Here is a 17,496-nt window from a genome sequence, read left to right as displayed (position 1 = left end):
GCTTCGCGGGAGACCGACACTTCCCGCGTGTCACCCCACTGATGCCACGAGCATGACACTCCCGAGCCCCCCGGCTCGGCGCTTCACTGGGCACCTGCCAAAGCACCGCCCGCAGCCGCAGCCGCAGCCCCCGGCCGGACGCGCGGGGGGGCTGCGGCGGTCGCTGGGGATGGCGCACACCGCGCTGCGGGACGGGGCCGGGGCCGGCGCCCTCACCGCTCAGCGGAGCCCGGGGAGGGGCGGGCGGACAGACGGGGGGGGCGTGGCGCGCCCTGCGCATGTTCGCGCCGACGTCACAATAGCTGCTGGCCAGAGTCCCTACCCGGTCGCAGCCGATCGGGGCTGGTTTGAGCTGGTGCGTTGCCATAGCGACGCGGGCTGCCCTATATATAGGAGCGCGGCGGCGCCGGTGAAGCTTTGTCAGCTGCGGCGTGCCGCTAGCCCCGCCGGCCCCGCTCCTCCTCAGGCGGCAGGGCGCCTCCAGCCCGGCTCCTCGCACCGCGCCCAGCTCGCAGGAGGAGGAGGAGGCGGCTCAGAGCGAGGGTACCGGCCGCCGCCGCTGAGGCTTCACAGCAGCTCCCGCCACCGGTGCCTGAGGTGAGGTGAGGTGAGGCGGGCGGCGTGTGCCGGGCCGGGCGGGGAGCGGAGCGGGGCGGACGGAAGGGGCCGGGGCAGGCGCGCGCGGCGGAAGCCGGCCGGCGCGGAGCCACGTGTCTGCGGGGCCGCTGCCAAGCAGCCCGGGCTGGGCGCCGGCTGCTGCCGCCGGGCACGGGGCCTCCCTGCTTCCGCGCCCGGGGAATCCCCAGTGCCAGCGGGGCGGGGAAGGGAGGGGAGAACTGGGGGGAGAACGCAGGCTCCGGGCGGCCGCGAACGGGTCAGGCCCGCTTGCCTGGGGAGGTGTTGGCGCGTCCCGGGAGCGGGGGAGGGGTCGGCCCCGCCGGGCTGTTTCCGGCGTGGGGAGCGGCAGGTGCGCGGCAGAACATGGCTCGGCGCATCCCCGGCCCCAGGCGGCAGCCCGGCTCTTCTGCGGGGTCTCCGGTGTGGGGTAACTGCGAGGTGAAGTAGGCTTTAGTAAAGCCGACCTCAGGGCAGACTGAGGTGATTCCTCAGGGTGCCGCAGCACCTGCGGCGGCTGGAGCGCTCAGTGCCCAGGCAGGCAGCACAGCTACGCACCGCATGGCTGTACAGGGAGAAAGGCAGTCAGTGGGAGCGGGGCCGCCAGCGGTTGCCTTGCCGGTAGCAGTCAGCAGCAACTTGCTGCCGCCCGGGTCAGGAGCGCCTCGGGCGCGCGTTCGAGACGCAGGTTCGCTATTTGAGTACAGAGCCTGCAGGCATGACTCAGCTGTGTCTAAATACAGCTGCTGAATAAGGGAATGTTCTGGAGAGTAACTTCTAAATGAGCACGAATTGCCTTTCTTTTGGAAGCTGCGGACACTTTGCACGCAGTCCAAATAGAAATATACACTGTGAGGCTACAGTTTGCATCTACATGATCATGTTCTGTCTATATTATGTGTAATTACACTGCAGTTAAAATTGTGCAATAGTGGAGATGGAAGGCTTGCAAGAACTTCTCAGTCTGCTGTGTCCAGCAAAAGTAATTCCCATCTTAGACGTTAATAGGAAAAGTGCTTTTCATGCAGCACTGTGCAGAGGGGAGGATAAACTAAATGCTGCCTGGTGGTGTTTGCTTCTCTTAACCACAGCTGGAAGTCCCTGAGCTACTTTCTGCAAAACTGCAACATCTTCCCGAAATTATCTTACAATGTGCTGCTGTGGCCCTTTAGTAACAGTTTCCTGAGAAGTGTTTAATTTGCTGCTTCTTACAGCTCTTTCAAAGAGGCTTTTAAGAGAAGACTAATCCAGTTTCTGGGAGAATTAACACTGCATGTGAATGAGAGCAGAGAAGAGGATAAGGCTTGGTGGATTGTTGGGTTTTATTTCATTAAAGCTTAATCTAGTTTGAATCTCAAATCTGGTTTGTCTCTAAGTGAGAAATGATCAAAAGATGCGAAGTAGGTCTTGACACTGGCAGTTCAGCTGCCATATATTTCTGAAGGCTGAAGTGAAGTCATATATGCTGACTTTTCAGAATCAATCAGTAGATAAAAAGTTTAATGGATTCTTGTATAAGGAATGAGTGATTCTGTTGGTGTTAGAACTTCATTAATCTGGAACAGCTATAAAACATAAGTTACTTTTCATACAATTTATAGCCAGCCCTCTTGAAAATAGAGGGAACGATGATGTAACTAAAGGTTAGAGAATAATTTAGAGTTTACATAATCTTCAGTTCCAAACTGTATGATGAGATTGAGTGTAAAAAATGCTGAGAGAAGTAAGAGGGCTGGACCTGGTTACATGAAACCATATCTTCCCTATGAGTCACTTGCAAGGCTGAGGTCTTTAAAAGGTAGCACACACTTCTGCTCAAGTTGACAGTCTACTCCATCAAGCTGTTAATTCTCTCTTTGGTCTACCCGGTAAAAGGATGACCCATACACTTTGCCATGGGCTTCATGGGTCTTGGATGGCAGAGGAATGTGCTTTTGCTTTTTAGTTCTGGCTCTCAAGGGACTTTCTACTTGGCTGATAGATTTCTGTTAACAATGAATATTTCTTATGTATGACTACTATAAAATCCTGTTATAAAGTGTTAATTGGGATCACTGCTAAGAGGTCACATCTAGGAACCACTGTTAGTGTGTATCTGCCACTCCTGACAGCTGAGGTTTTCCTTGTGTAGGTTGGAGGTCATGGGTATAACAGGGAAGCTCTAACCACCAACAGAGCAAATTCAAGGAAAGCTGTCATCTCATGGATGGTTTATCCATAGTCTGAACTGGTTTAGACCAAGTGAGAGTTGTTGCTACTCGGAAGTCAGTAGCATCCTCAGATTCAGTCTGTAGTAACACAAAGGCCTTTTCCCAGGAACTGGTGAGCTACAAAAGTGCTCAAGAGTTTGGGTATCTTTTAGAAGTTACCCACTTGCCACTGTCACTAGCCTTAATATTAATAGCTCTGATGTGGAGGGGAAGGTGAAGACAGTGGAAACTTCCAGGGGCTTAGACTAATAATATCTGACAGTATTTGTTTTTTCTTTTTTTCCCTTTGACTAGGTTGAGTAGTTAATACAGGTGCTGAACAGAGGAGAATTAGCCTTCAAGCTAGCAAGATTATTTTGTGGAGTGCTTCCTTGGTTCTGATCAAATCTGATCTGTCATCTATGTAAAATCCTAATCTATGCCACTATTAGTAATCACTGTAGGAGTTGTATAATTGTAAATTGTATGACCACAATGTAGTAGTCATACAATGGGTACATTAAAGTGAAGTAGTGAATGTAAATTGTATGAGTTTAAGTGAAGTATTGAATGTGGGGTTTTTTGGTTTTTTTTTTGTTTCTCTTTGTAGCAACAGTTTGTCTTAAATCCTTTTGCTTAAAGCTGAAATCTTGGAAATCATGAGTAGCTTCAGCAATGAAGAATTTGAATTCACCTTCCTTGACGAAGGCTTTACTGCCAAGGATATCCTTGACCAAAAAATCAATGAAGTGTCATCTTCTGTAAGTATGACGGGAAAATCGCTGCATTTTGTGATGCCACAAACTTTATAAACTAGGGGAACAAGTTGTCTTTGCAGATTATCTGTAAGGCGACCTCCTACTCAAATGCTGACCTCTATGCTTATCCTGTTATCTGTCGTTTGTAACTAAGACGTGTATTTGCTCTAGGATGATAAAGATGCCTTTTATGTTGCTGACCTCGGGGATATTGTAAAGAAGCACGTGCGGTGGCATAAAGCCCTTCCTCGGGTAACCCCCTTCTACGCCGTCAAATGTAATGACAGCAAAGCTGTAGTGAAGACACTTGCTGTTCTGGGTGCAGGATTTGATTGCGCCAGTAAGGTAAGATCTTGACTGTGTTCTAGTCTGTGATGTTGGAGTATGTTCAGCTTTGCAAGATGTGTTCATGTAAAATTAAACATAACCAAGCAGTGTTTCTTTCGCTGTACTGTTTACTTTAATCATCCATCTAGAAGTATTTTTCACAAGTGTAATCTGTTCTCTCTTTAGACGGAAATACAACTGATACAGAGCATTGGTGTACCTCCTGAGCGAATAATATATGCAAATCCCTGCAAACAAGTATCTCAAATCAAACATGCTGCCAGCAGTGGTGTACAGATGATGACATTTGATAGTGAAGTAGAACTAATGAAAGTTGCAAGGGCTCATCCAAAAGCCAAGTAAGTTATGCTAATTGTTCTGTGTAATTCTTGCTTGGGTTCCCAAGTTACGGAAACATCTGCTGTTATCTGAACCTTGTTTTTTGTTAGTTAAGATAGGCTGCAAAACTACAAGAAAAGTACTTTTTAGCCAGTGAAAGCTAATCCTGTATAGCTTACCGGCGCATTAAGAAGAGGTGTACAGGAAAACTTGTATGTTTAAGTTCAGTCTCATTCTAAGGTCATACCTGCCTGATAATGATGTCTTTTGTACTGGAACTTAAACTTTCTTTTCTCCTATTTCTAGGTTAGTCTTGCGCATTACAACTGATGACTCCAAAGCAGTTTGTCGTTTGAGTGTTAAATTTGGAGCTACTCTTAAGACTAGCAGGCTTCTTCTGGAGCGTGCAAAAGAGCTTGACCTTGCCATCATTGGAGTAAGGTGTGTGATAGGTTGCTATGCAGTCATAGTAAATGGTTTAAGTGGTATACCTGACAGAGATGCCTCTGCATATGGTGACTTGAATTTTGTATGAACTTCTTTACGAATTTGCCAAATAACAACTGATATTTTGTATCTCTTCATAGTTTCCATGTTGGAAGTGGATGTACAGATCCAGAGACCTTTGTTCAAGCCATTTCTGATGCCCGCTGTGTGTTTGATATGGGAGTAAGTCTAGTTCTGCTTTCTCTGGAACCTACTGATCAGCTATTGTGGCAAAACCTGAATCAAGTGTAAAACTGTTGTGGGGTTAAAAGCTAAGATGCTGATCTCATGTTTAAATTTTTGAGGTCATGGTGGCTTACTTAGATCAGTTCTGCAAGCCTCATTTACAAATGTGCTAAAATCAGTGGCTCAAACTCAAGTGACTTATTACTTGAACATGATAAATTAGCTGTGTTCTAAGTATTAATGAAATGGCTTTACATTACTTTTTAAGCCACAATTATAAACTAAGCTGCTTTCTTGACAGTGTTGCCGTTAATCTCATTTTAGGCTGAACTTGGCTTCAGTATGTATCTCCTTGATATTGGTGGTGGCTTCCCTGGCTCTGAAGACGTCAAGCTTAAATTTGAAGAGGTATAGTTTTACTAAGAACTTCTCAGGTTGTAGAGTCATTCTGAATGTCAATCTGGATTAAACAAAATCTTTGTTTTTCTATTCTTGAAAATATGTCTGTATACAAAATTTGCTTGGTCAGAAATTTAATTTAGGAGAGGAATGAATCTGAAAACTGAAAATTAGATACATAGCTAAATGACTACATAAGCATGCAGAGATATCAAGTGTGTAAAGCAGCTTTTAATTGCAGGCTTGATTCTTACTGGTGTAGTCTGAAGTGCAGCATCGACTGGAAGAAGTCTTAGATTGGCAGTGCTCCCAAATAGGGTGAAAAGATAGTCCTGAGACTACGCTGCCCTTCTGGATGGCAGCAAACTAATCTGTTTCTGATTTGGTTTATAATTGGCTTTTGGACCATTTTTTAACTGATCAGTGTTCTCTACTCTGCTTTCACGCAGAAATAGTTCTCTTTTTCAGAAAGAGACAAGGTGGCTGGGTATTAACAGACTTCCACTTGGAGCAGTGTTATTAGAACGCTTACCAGTCTAACCTAACGTGGTTTTAAATGATGTTACATATTTACACAAGGAGTCAGCAAATAAGTTACCTAAAGTGAATTTCTGCTAATGATGTGGGCTTAATGTTGTCTCAGTTGTAATACCTCTTAATGAATGCTGGCTTCTCGTAGGGCACTATTGGCTTACTGGGAATGTCAGGTGCAAATGATGTTGACATCAGGCTCTATGACATTATAAGCACTATGACACATAGTGCTTAATCACTAACTTCAGAACTTGGAAATAACTGTTCATGTAAGCAATTGAGTTTGAAACTGGATGAAAAAGCCTTCTGTCTTTAGGATGCAGAAAGCTGGGGAATACTGCATGATTAGCAGAACTACAAGTGGGCTAGAAGTCAAAATTGAAGTGTGGGTAGTTGCAGGGCATTAATACTGACTTTATGAGTCTAGGAGGAGTAATTTCCTTAGACTGAAACATGAGTGCTTTGGTCACTTAAATTTTTAAGCTGCAAGTAGTGTCTGGTTTTAATGCAAACAAAACTTGAGTGGGAAAATACAGCAAAACCAGTCAATATTGTTTACAATATGCTAATAGTTATCACACATTTGACCAGTATATCATTTTGAGCATGGAAGTCTGACTCGGACTTCTAGAATAGCACCTGAGTAACTGCTTGAAGTTCTAATGTCGGCAACTGATTCTTCTCTAGATCACAGGTGTTATCAACCCAGCACTGGATAAATACTTCCCTTCAGATTCTGGAATAACTATTATTGCAGAGCCGGGACGGTACTATGTTGCATCAGCATTCACACTAGCAGTCAACATCATTGCAAAAAAAATTGTCTTAAAGGAACAAACAGGTTCTGATGGTATGTAAATCTAGATCTAATCTTTCTTCTAGCCAACTGTGTGCTTCTTTCCAAGTATTCTCTTACTGATATCTCAACTTCTTACAGATGAAGATGATGCAAATGACAAAACTCTTATGTACTATGTGAATGATGGAGTCTATGGATCATTCAACTGCATCCTGTATGATCATGCACATGTTAAACCAGTTCTGCAAAAGGTATGCTCAGTCAGAAATATCACATACTAGTCATGTATCATGTATGTAGGAGAATCCTCATCACAGCAGTTACTTCTCAGTTTACTGCTCCCTTTATGTTACCAGAATCTGGCATTAGCGTTGGGAAGCATGCAGTAGAACTAATTTTAAAGCTTGGAGTGGAGAAGGACCTGTAAGCAGCTCTTCCTCCTTTTCTCTGGAATGTTATACTAATTATGATACTACTTCTGAAAGGTCTGTTTTGACAGTCAAACTTATTATACTGAACTCTCTTCCTTAGCGGCCTAAACCAGATGACAGCTGCTATTCCTGCAGCATATGGGGACCAACATGTGATGGCCTAGATCGTATTGTTGAGCGTTTTAATATGCCAGAGTTGCAAGTTGGTGACTGGATCCTGTTTGAAAACATGGGTGCCTATACTGTTGCAGCAGCTTCTACTTTCAATGGATTCCAAAGGCCAACAATACACTATGTGATGTCAAGACCAGCATGGTTAGTAATTTAAGTATCTTGATCCATCAGTGCTGTTGATAAAGATGACTGTATTGAATAGCTCATGTCAGTTGGCTGTCCCTGAGCACACAGGGCCATGGGTTTTGTGTCATAGCTCTCGTAAAACCTTCTTGTGTGTATGTGTTGTGTTGTGTCTTAGAACAATGCTAACGTTACCAATTACTCTTTTCTACAATGTACTCATTTCCAGGAGAGGTGCTTTTAAAGGGGTAATGTTAGGAGTCTTTTCATTATCCTGGGCTTCTAGTTTCACTCTTGCATGACATACAGAATCATTACATAATTCTTTACACTTAGCTTCTGTGATTGGTTATTAGAGGCCAGTTAGTAACAGTTTTAATAGTATGCTGTCTAAACTGATAGCTTGCTAAATTTTGGCTGCAGGATGCAGGAACATCCAACAGTGCCACTTCACAATGTGATCTGTCTGTTTAGTTGAGAGCTAGTCTGTGGCTTAGGTTGAGCTCTGGCTTATTCCTCAGTGCAGAGTACCAAACAGCAGCAGCATTACCCGAAAGCATGTTTAACTTTGCTGTTTAGGTTGCTTTTGGATTTACTGAAAGTGCTTAAGTTCAGGGGAATTCCTGCCATAAAAGTAAGAGGGAAGCCCTTACGATGGAAACAATGAGCCTTGCTTTTCCTTTAGTGAAACCTCCTGTCAATTGAAGTGTTTCTCAAACAAATGGAGTTTTTAGACTTCTCATAAGGCTCTAAACTGAACTGAAAATGCCTCTGCAGGAGAATAATTAGCTTTTTCACTGTACCACTGGGTTTCTGTTAAAATGTAATGCTTTGTGTGAGGCATGCTGAGCTTAATTATGCAGACATAACTGTCACAGAATGGTTTAGGAGCTTCAAGATCATCTAGCTCAATCTAGCTTCAAGATCATCTACCCCTGGAACTAGACAGGAGTAGGGACACCTTCCACTAAACCAGTTTGCTCAAAGCCCCATCCTGCTTGGCCATGAACACTTCCAGGGATGGGGCATCTACAGCTTCTTGGGGCAGCCTGTTCCAGTGCCTCACCACCCTCCCAGTAAAGAACTTTTTCCTTATATATAATCTAAATTTATCCTCTTTCAGTCTAAAGCCATTCCCCTTTGTCCTTTCACTACATGCCCTTGTAAAAAGTCCCTCTCCAGATCTTGTGTAGGTCTCTTTTGGGCATTGCAAGGCTGCTCTAAGGTCTGCCTGGAGCCTTCTCTGAAAGGCTCTGGAGGCTGAACAAGTCTAACTCTCTCATCCTTTCCTAGAAAGATCTTCACCGTAACTTCATTGATACTTCCCCTTGAGTTAAGGGCCAGCTTGTATCACAGAATTTTCTTGCCAAAATGGAAAAGGCAGGTGGTCTTGTAAGGCTGAAAGAGGTCTGTAGCCTTGGATGAACAGCCAAGTGAGGGAGGTGATTTCCTTCTCTGTAGCGCTCTCATGAGACCCCACCTGGAGTACTGTGTCCAGCTCTGGGGCCCCCAACGTAAGTAGTATGTTGACCTGTTGACCTTCCTCTAGACTTGTTCCATGAAAGGCGATCAGAAGGCTGGAGCACCTCTGCAATGAGGTCAGGCTGGGTAACTGTGAAGGATAAGGGATGTAGTAGCAAAACTTCATGCCTTGCATATAGCATAAGGAAACTGAATCAAAAAACAGAGTCAGCTGAAGTTATCTGGGTATGGAAGGAATCGTGTGGCTCTCGCTGATCAGCTCCCCTACATTCCTAGTCTGTTATCCATACCTTTCTGTGATTCAAGTTTCTCAGGAATGTGAGGGTGTGAGATAAGGGACAGTCAGTGGCATAGGTCTGAAATTCTTAACTATTGGGCAGTAACTCATTAAGTCTCTATGGCATGTGTGTATAAATGTAGCTACAGGCATATAGGTGCATCGTTGCACATCTAGATCCTACCCAGAAACAGGGAAATGAACTTGCCCTGAAACCTAGCCAGCCATGAGTGACCTGCACATACTCTGCCTTTTCTTCATTTATTTAACTATTTTACCCCCCTTCCCCCTCTGGTAATATCGTCTGGATTGCAGATGATGAGTAAATATTTCATTTCATGCTCCCTGGCAGTAAGAAAAGTACTTCATTACCTTTTTGGCACATCATAGTGAAACACTTTGTGACTGTTTCATTTTCTTTTGTTCTAGGCAACTAATGCAGCAGATCAAGGAGCGAGGGTTCCTAGCTGAAGTGGAGGAGCAGGATGTTGCTAGTCTGCCACTCTCTTGTGCCTGGGAAAGTGGAATTGAATATCCAGCAACTTGTGCTTCAGCTAGTATTAATGTATAGGTAATATTTAGTAATTAACTGCAAGGTTAGTAATTGAATTTAGGGCATTTGGGGGACCATTAACTTAATTCTTGCTAGAATTTTTAAGTGGTTTTTTTAAAGTTTAGGTTTGGCATAAATGCAACAAAAACGACTGGGAGATGGGTCACAATTATCTGTGTTCCTATGGAAACTATTTGAATATTGTTTTATATGGATTTTTATTCACTTTTCATGTATGCTACTAAAGACTGACCCTCAACTGTCAAACAAGTATTTGTAGCTTGTGTATGGCAGAACGGGCTAAGCTTAGTGTTTTTGTGACCTACCTGTTTTAAAATAAAGTATATTGAAATAACTGGACCTGTGTTTGGCTAATCTGTTGAAAACGAATCTGTCATGGATGGCGCTTGTGGCATGTATGAAAGCAGACCAAGGGCTGTGCTCCCAGAGCTTACTAATAAATGCATAATGCAATTGCTATTTCTCCACCCTCCCAACTAACTGAAGTGAAGGAAGCCCCTTAATGGGGGGGGAAACTAAACTGTCTTTTTAATATGTGGTACACAAATCCTTGGGGAGTCACAGTTGTCTTTTGCTGTTGTACATGGGCTTAACATGGGCATACTGTAAACTCAGTGTGGTGCTGGTTTCATTCATCTTTGGCCTGTAACTTCTGTGGCCAGGACTGATGGCTACTTAAACACACGTAGTTCTTATTGAGAATATGGCATGGGCACCATAGCTGCTTGTTATGTGTGCAAAGATTAAATAATGATGTCATGGGAAAACTTCAGAAGCTGCAACTCTCATGTAGTTGACTGGTAGGTGACAAATACTCTCTGACCCTTGTTGCCCAGAGCTTTAGTATAAAAGTGGGTGATAAGAGGTGGGACTCGACATTGTGCGTGCAGTACAGTTAGAAGCTCTTATTTAATGTCATGAAAATGCAAGCTACCCTGTTAGTTTTCTGATTTTGGATTAAATGTGAAGATGACATTAAGTAGTAAATACTAGGAGCTAATAGAGGATGTGTTGGTGACAATGAGTCTGCTTACTGGAGTAGTGTTCTGACTTCTGTTTAACCTGATGCTAGTTTGCTGTCACTTCATGCACTAAAACTGCAAAATCTGTCTGACAAACATGCCTGTCTAGGATCTGGGTCTGTACTGCTTGCCGGAAGGTCCTAGACTGCAGGACCTTAGCAATGCCTGGTGTAAAGAGGAAAACCTTAATGTATTGTGTAACTATGTAAAAGCTAAGCCAACTTAGTGCTACATTTTAAAAGGGGATCCAAAGGGGAGCATTACTGGTAGAAACAGTGGCTCCAGCAGGATAAGAAATAAAGCTGTTTTCTTACAAGCAGCTGTGAAATACAATGTTTAATCATTCTGTGCTTTCAGTTGGGACTATACTCTTCATGAGCTGAACTAGCAGGGTGAACAGAAGTGGTGGTATGTCATTCCTGATTGTCTTGAAACATCCCAAGTGACTTTTTTTAATACCATAGCTCCTAGCTTCAAGCTTGTGATTGAAGCAGCGCTGCCTTTTATTATCATGCATGCAGTAGCCTGTTTGGCTACTGAACTACACTGGTGCGAACTTCAGTACATTCACATAGTGGAGTGCTAGCCTAAAGAAACTCGCTGCATTCACACCAGGGTTTCTTTTAGTTGCTCCAACTTCATGTGGAAACTGAATGATTCCTACCATGAAAGCAGAAGTGATGATGAATGATAACTAGATGGTAATACTGTAACAATTTCACATCTAGATCCTGCTCTGTGAGTGCTAACTGCATTTGAACTGTGGAAAAAAAACCTAACAGCTATGCAGAAAACATTCTTGGAAAGCCTGTGGTTGTCTAAAGGAGACAGCGTTTTTTAACCTGCCCCTTTGAAGGCTGGGGATGGTTGAGCCAGATGGTTGAGCACAACTGTAGTAAGACCGTATGTGATACCTGCATTAGCAACTGCTGCCCTGCTGGGCCAGTGCTACAGTTTGGCTTGTGCTACTTGCAGCCAGTGGAGACCATCCCTAGCAGGTAGGTTGAAGGCAATTACTTGTGTCAGATAATTAGCTTCTCAGAGGAATTTGGCAGGCTGCTACTTACCTTCAGTCTTCATTTAACTTGATTGGTTTGGTTATTTAATGAGGTTTTGTCTCAGAACTATCCCCCCCCCCCCCCCAAGCTATATCTGTTTCTCTCTGCTGGAGGCCCGGACAGAGGCAATGTGCTAATACACACCGAGTATCTTAGTAACTCTCCCTAAAAGAGATGCAGCTCACCTCAGTTCTTTACCTTCTTCCATGGTGTATGTCATAGCCTCAGCTGGTGCACTATAAGCCATGTCTAAGGAGAGCATCCAATGTTCAAAACAGTTATTAATCTTTGTGAACATCTACTGTGGGTGTTCTTTTAATAAAGGGGCTAGCTGGCTTCGTACTCGCGAGAGCAATAAATCTTTGTAGTAATGGTGTGTTTTTAAGCAAGAACCAAGTTTCTCATTTCAAGCTGGATTATGCTAGGCAGGTGTTTGGGGCTTACTGAGTTATATATCCTTCATCTAACAGCTGCCCTGCTCTTGGCTTCCACAGGATCTCGGTGGGTCCATTTCCACTTCAACTGGTTTTTAATTGCTAAGAATAAGTCATATGGTGACTGTGGGGATTCCCTACTGTCGAAATGAGGGAAATAGGTTTCCTAGTGTAAGCTGAAGCAGTTTACGCTAGGACAGCAAAGCTGTAACAAAGTAAGCAGTGAATAGTTTAGTTTGATGATGTCCCTTCCCCAAGTCTTGGGCCATCAAAGCCTTTGCTCTGTTTCGCCACGTTCGTTGATCATAGTTATGCCTCCCTGGAGCAAGCTTGTCTGATAGGGGAGGGAGGAGCTCAGTGCCAGAATAACTGAGATCAGCTGCCTCTGTCTTAGATAATTAGCTCAACTAATATCAAAGTTGCAGCCAAGAAGAAGAATGCGCCTTTCAGCTTTCTTCTTGCGAACTGCAGTCTGTACGGTGCTGAGTGCCTCACTGTGGATGGGTGCTGGCCTGTTTGCAGGGACTGTGGTGTTCCTGCTCCTAATGTCCCTCACTGGTGATGGAGGTGCCCGTTCTCTTGGGATCGCTCTTGGAAAACAAGTAATATCTGTGGGAAATAGCAGGACACCTCCCTCAGACGAAGGCATGGCTTCTCATCACCCCATTGCTTTTTCTTGAGTGGGGTGAAGGCACTTGAGATCTGAATCTGAAGTCCACCTTTGGCTATACATGGCCTGTACTGGAGTTCAGCTGGCATTCTTTGGTGCAAATGTGGCTTCATAAACCAAAAAGGGTTGGGCAACATTTGTCCTCTGATGGAAAATTGAGGATGGGGATGCTTTAAGGATATTGAAATAGAGGGAGCAGACGGAGAGGAAGTGAGGAACCAGCGGGCACACGCTGATGGCAGTGTACTGCGTGGCAGCTATCCCCCGTGTCACTGCGCGAGCATTTAACTCGCAGTCTAATTTTAAGGTGCTTGTAGCTGGTTGTCTGGCTTAAGCTGAGACTCCCGCACAGGCCTTGCAGACAAACGGCTTCAGTGCCTGACTCCTCGGGGGAGGCAAGCCTGCCGCCTGCCCGGCACCAGCAGCGTAACCCGCAGCCGGGAGCAGCGCCGAGCGGGGGCCGCACAGCTCCATCTGCAGGACCAAAGCGTGGCAGCAGCCGGGAGAGCAGCGCTGTCACCGACCTCACCGCCGCGCGTACGGACCTGGCCCTGGGCGCAGCACCAACCTGCAGTGAGAGTGGAAGGGAAAGCTTGCTCCCCGGGTCAAAACCAGCCCTCCCCGGCGAAAACAATCATCGTCATCCACGACTACTGCCGGAAGAGCTCAGGTGAATATGCTATTTGGCTGTCAAAAAGGGGTTACCAATCACTGCAGTAATAACGAGTATTCTCAATTTTCTGTTGAAACAAGCACTGATCAGTACCAAAAGAAGTGAGAGTAATTTGCTCGAGATAAGTGACCCTGGTTTTAACGAGCATCACCTGGTTTCTCTTTACAGTATGAGGGCAGTTGGTACTTCAACGGCTATGGTCTGGTTTCAATGCCCATGTCCCAGATGCCTCGAATTCAAATTTGCCTTTTGCTAGTATAAAACACTGCATTTGGCTGTCCTGAAAATACGTGGAGAACGGGAAGCTTATATGGGTCTGGGACTCCCATTTTGGCAAGCTTTGCTATTGCTCTTTGGCTGGATTTAGAGTCCTCTGCAAATGGGAGGTGTTTGCGGCAGCTAAACCCCAGCAGTGGCACTTTTGGAGAGCTGGTGATGGGTATGAACAACAGTGATCCCTTGAATCTCCTTTGTTTTGGTAAGGAGAGGCCACCCGCATCACAAGCAACTGCTCAAGCCCTGGCAAATGAAGCTCTTGGGATCATATGTCCATGTTGTCTTGCAAATATCACTGAAGTCCAACTACTATTAGAGCCTTATTTGCCTGTCTTTCTTTACACTTATACTACACCAACAGTTTTCCTCAGTCTGTTAGTCTTTCCCCAAAGCCAAAAGCATTAGCATGCTGAAACCAGCCCTCCTTCCTCTCCCTGATTTTAGGGAGCTGGTCCCAGTCTTGCCTACAGCATTCCCACAAAAAGTAAGTGCCTTTCAGTTACACTGCCTTCAATTCATGCCCTCAGAGTGCTTTGCAAAGGGCCAATTGGCTCACCCCGCTTTTGTGGTAAGGAGCCAGCTCCCATGTTCCAGCCCAGAAAACAGTCAAGAGACAGCAAGGCCGTGCAGCCATTCAGGAAGGAAGCAGAGGCAGGGACACTTTCAGACCAACAGTGCAGAGACCAGTGCTCCCAGCTGGGCTGCTGCCAACACCTTACCATTGCTGGGTAAGTGCACGGTCAGTCTGTGTACCTAGGGAACACAGCAACCACCGCAAATGAGCTGAGAAGGGGCAACCATAGCAGCTCATTATGAAGGATTCCCAAAGTACTTTGTAACCACAGGTATTATTCCATCCATCCTTAAAGTGCATTTCCCTGCCTTGGGAGAAGACCAGGATTAGGGCATCCAGTGGGCTTAAGCATCACCCTTTTATATTTGGGTACTAAGCTTGCTAGCTGGGAAGAACAAGATGTTAGCTCTAGATTGGCAGTCTTGCAAGGAGCAGGGTTGCAACGCTTAAACAAGATCACATGGATGCAGTTTTCAGTAGGATAACGGAGGTGCTGCTGCCCTTTCTGTGAGGACAAGAAGAAAATCATCCATTGTGGTGCCAGATAGAAAGATTCCTTCTTCACAAGTTAACTCGCTGTTAACTGCAGTCCATCAGTAGCAACAGCATTTCACTGTAACAGCTCCATAAACACCTCTCGGCAACGCTCGTCCTGCTTCCCTGCAGTCAAAACTCGCACGAAGCCATTACAGTGTCTGACCAAAGTGAAAAGCAGGAGAAATTCCAGCTCGCCGGGAGGCTGCTGATGCAGGGAGGGGAATTCCTCCTGCAGCCTGCCAGGGTGCCTTGCCAGGCTCCCCGGAGGTAGGTGCTGCAGGACCCATCCGCGTGCGCCATGCGTGCTTCATGCCCCAGTGGGTGATGGCTCCTGACTGCAAGCAGAGCGGAGGTGTTCCTCTGCCGCGGGCCGACGGAGATGCTCCGGCAGATAAGGATGGGTGATGAACCAGCCAGAGAAAGCCCGCGAGATGGAGCTCAGCGCAAAGAAGGCATCAAGAATCCCCACTGCCAGAGCCGGGGGAGGCAGGAAAGAGGAGAGGAATGGAAAGCTTTCAAATGGATCCCACACTCCCCGTGTCAGACCGCAGCATGAGTGAGGTGTTATTAGGGAGAGCAAATGCAAATAAGAAAGTACAAGGGGAAAGTATGTACAGAGTAATAATTACACTATTGCACAGCCCAAAAAAACCCCAAACCCCAAACAAGGCTCCTTTCCCATCCATTCAGAGAAATGGGAAACAGAGGATTTGAGGGTTTTAATACAGAAAACTTCAAAATGAGTGGCTTTTTCTTTTGCTTTGTTTATTAAACATTACCTCACATGCCCTTCCAGCTTCCTGCTTGGAGCCCAGGCTGAGGCTTGGATCTTCCAGTAGCTATTTCTGTGACGTTTTTTCTTCTCCACTATTGCTGCTGGGGTTAATTTAGGTTTGCTGCTGTCGGGGGTTTTGGTTTAGGGTAAATCCATGGAACCGATTTATACTGTCTTCTGTGGAGCAGCCTTGCAGGATTGCTGGTGTTAGGTGGCAGTGGACACAAGCTGGAACCAGGGGGTCTGGCAGGGTGCAAGGAGCATCTTGTCCCATGAGGACAGGCAGGAAGGGACCAGGCTGCTGCTGGGGCTGGCCGGCCTCCATTGCCAGAGGCTTTGGAGACATGACGGACCAATGTCCTGAGCAACCTGAGCAATGTTGATGTTGCAGCTGATCCTGATCTGCTTGAACCTGGAGCTTGGGCCAGAGACCTCCTGAACCCCCTTCCAATCTAAGCATGCCTGTTCTCACCCTGCAGGCCTGGCAGTGCTGTGGGGCTGGGCCCCACAGTGCAGTGCCCTCCGTCCAACAGCAGGTTTTGCCACCACCACCTTGGCTACCTTCCCACTGCTGGGGCTCTGCTTGGAGAGGTGCCCTTCCTTCACTGTTAAAATGGATCTAAACTGGGCAGCTGCCTCTGGGGAGCTGCTGAGGAGAGAGGACCCATTCCTGCCTCAGAAAAAAAGAAGGGGAGGGCAAGAAGTGGCAACGGATGCTAAATCAAAGCCACAGTGTGGCTGCTGGAGCAAAAAGCCACATCCTGCTCCATGGTGTGAAGAAGGATCCTCATCCAGGAGCCCTGACCCTCGTAGGATGGCATCCCACCTTCCTGAAACAGTTTCCCTGCGTCCGCAGCTGAACATGCTGCCCATCAGCCTGGGGACACCCTTCACCCCTCCTCCCCAGTCAGCTGATAGCTATGGATGTTGTAGGGAACAAACAGCTTCAAAAGCAGAGACCCATTCCCAGCCTCAGCATTAGGACACTGGGCAGGGCACTGGGAGATCTGCTGGGTCCCATGTCCGTGCCAGCATCAGGGCACGGAGGGTGGAAGGATGTAACCCAGCAAGCGCGGCCCCTCAACGCTCAGCCCGTGGCCATGGAGAGCTGGTATGTCCCGCGCTGGTTTGGTCGCCAAGCAGCTGCACGTCCTGGCCCCAGGTACCGCAGCACGTACGGCAGCAATGTCAGAGAGGGTGGGCTGAACCGAGAGACCTTAAAAGGCCAGGAAAACCCCGGTACCCTGCACAGGAAACCGAGAGCGGTGTGTGCGGGCTGCCTGCGCCCGGGCAGCGGGCACGGCTAGGTGGCAGCAGCAGCCCGCGGTAGGACCTCGCTTCGCAAGCCCCATCCTCAGCCCCAAAAGTAGGAGCCGGTGTCTGCTGCCGCCGGCTCCTCAGCAGCCCGAGCCCCTCGGGTCTGGCAGCTCCCCAAGCCCATGGATACCGCCCGCACTGCTGGGGAGAGAGGGAATTTCTTTATTACCAGCAAATCAATTGACCTGCGCCGAGGGAAACTGTGCCTACCGGGACAATGCGACCTCTTAAACCTTTGGCTGTTGAGTTGAGGTGGGGTGATGGGAAGGGGGGAGCAGACAGCACCAGCTTACCCTGCCCAGGGTGGGTTGTCAGGAGCCCAGGCATCCTTCTGCCTGATGCCACCAAGTCCAGGGGTCTGCAGGACACAGCAGAGATTCCCTGGAGTATCCATAACTGCTGAGAGGTGAGGGCGGCCTGCTGGGGTGAGGGCTCCCTAAAAACCTCCACGTGAGATGCGCCCAGCT

The 17,496-nt window shown here is 46.8% G+C and overlaps 1 protein-coding gene across 1 annotated transcript; it reads left to right on the top strand.

Moving 5' to 3' along the window:
• Positions 1-302: 302 nt before the first annotated feature.
• On the top strand, positions 303-10,027 carry ODC1 (ornithine decarboxylase 1). Its single transcript, XM_065681620.1, has 11 exons — positions 303-597; positions 3,415-3,565; positions 3,734-3,907; positions 4,076-4,248; positions 4,535-4,669; positions 4,816-4,897; positions 5,225-5,308; positions 6,521-6,683; positions 6,771-6,883; positions 7,164-7,378; positions 9,549-10,027. Exons 2-11 carry the CDS (start codon positions 3,464-3,466, stop codon positions 9,688-9,690), a joined length of 1,383 nt encoding a protein of 460 aa, XP_065537692.1. The 5' UTR covers positions 303-597; positions 3,415-3,463; the 3' UTR covers positions 9,691-10,027.
• Positions 10,028-17,496: the final 7,469 nt, after the last annotated feature.

This window comes from Lathamus discolor, chromosome 5 (genome assembly GCF_037157495.1).
Source record: "Lathamus discolor isolate bLatDis1 chromosome 5, bLatDis1.hap1, whole genome shotgun sequence".
NCBI lineage: Eukaryota > Metazoa > Chordata > Aves > Psittaciformes > Psittacidae > Lathamus > Lathamus discolor.
Note: the sequence above shows the minus strand (reverse complement) of the source record. Positions and strands in the feature narration are given on the sequence as shown.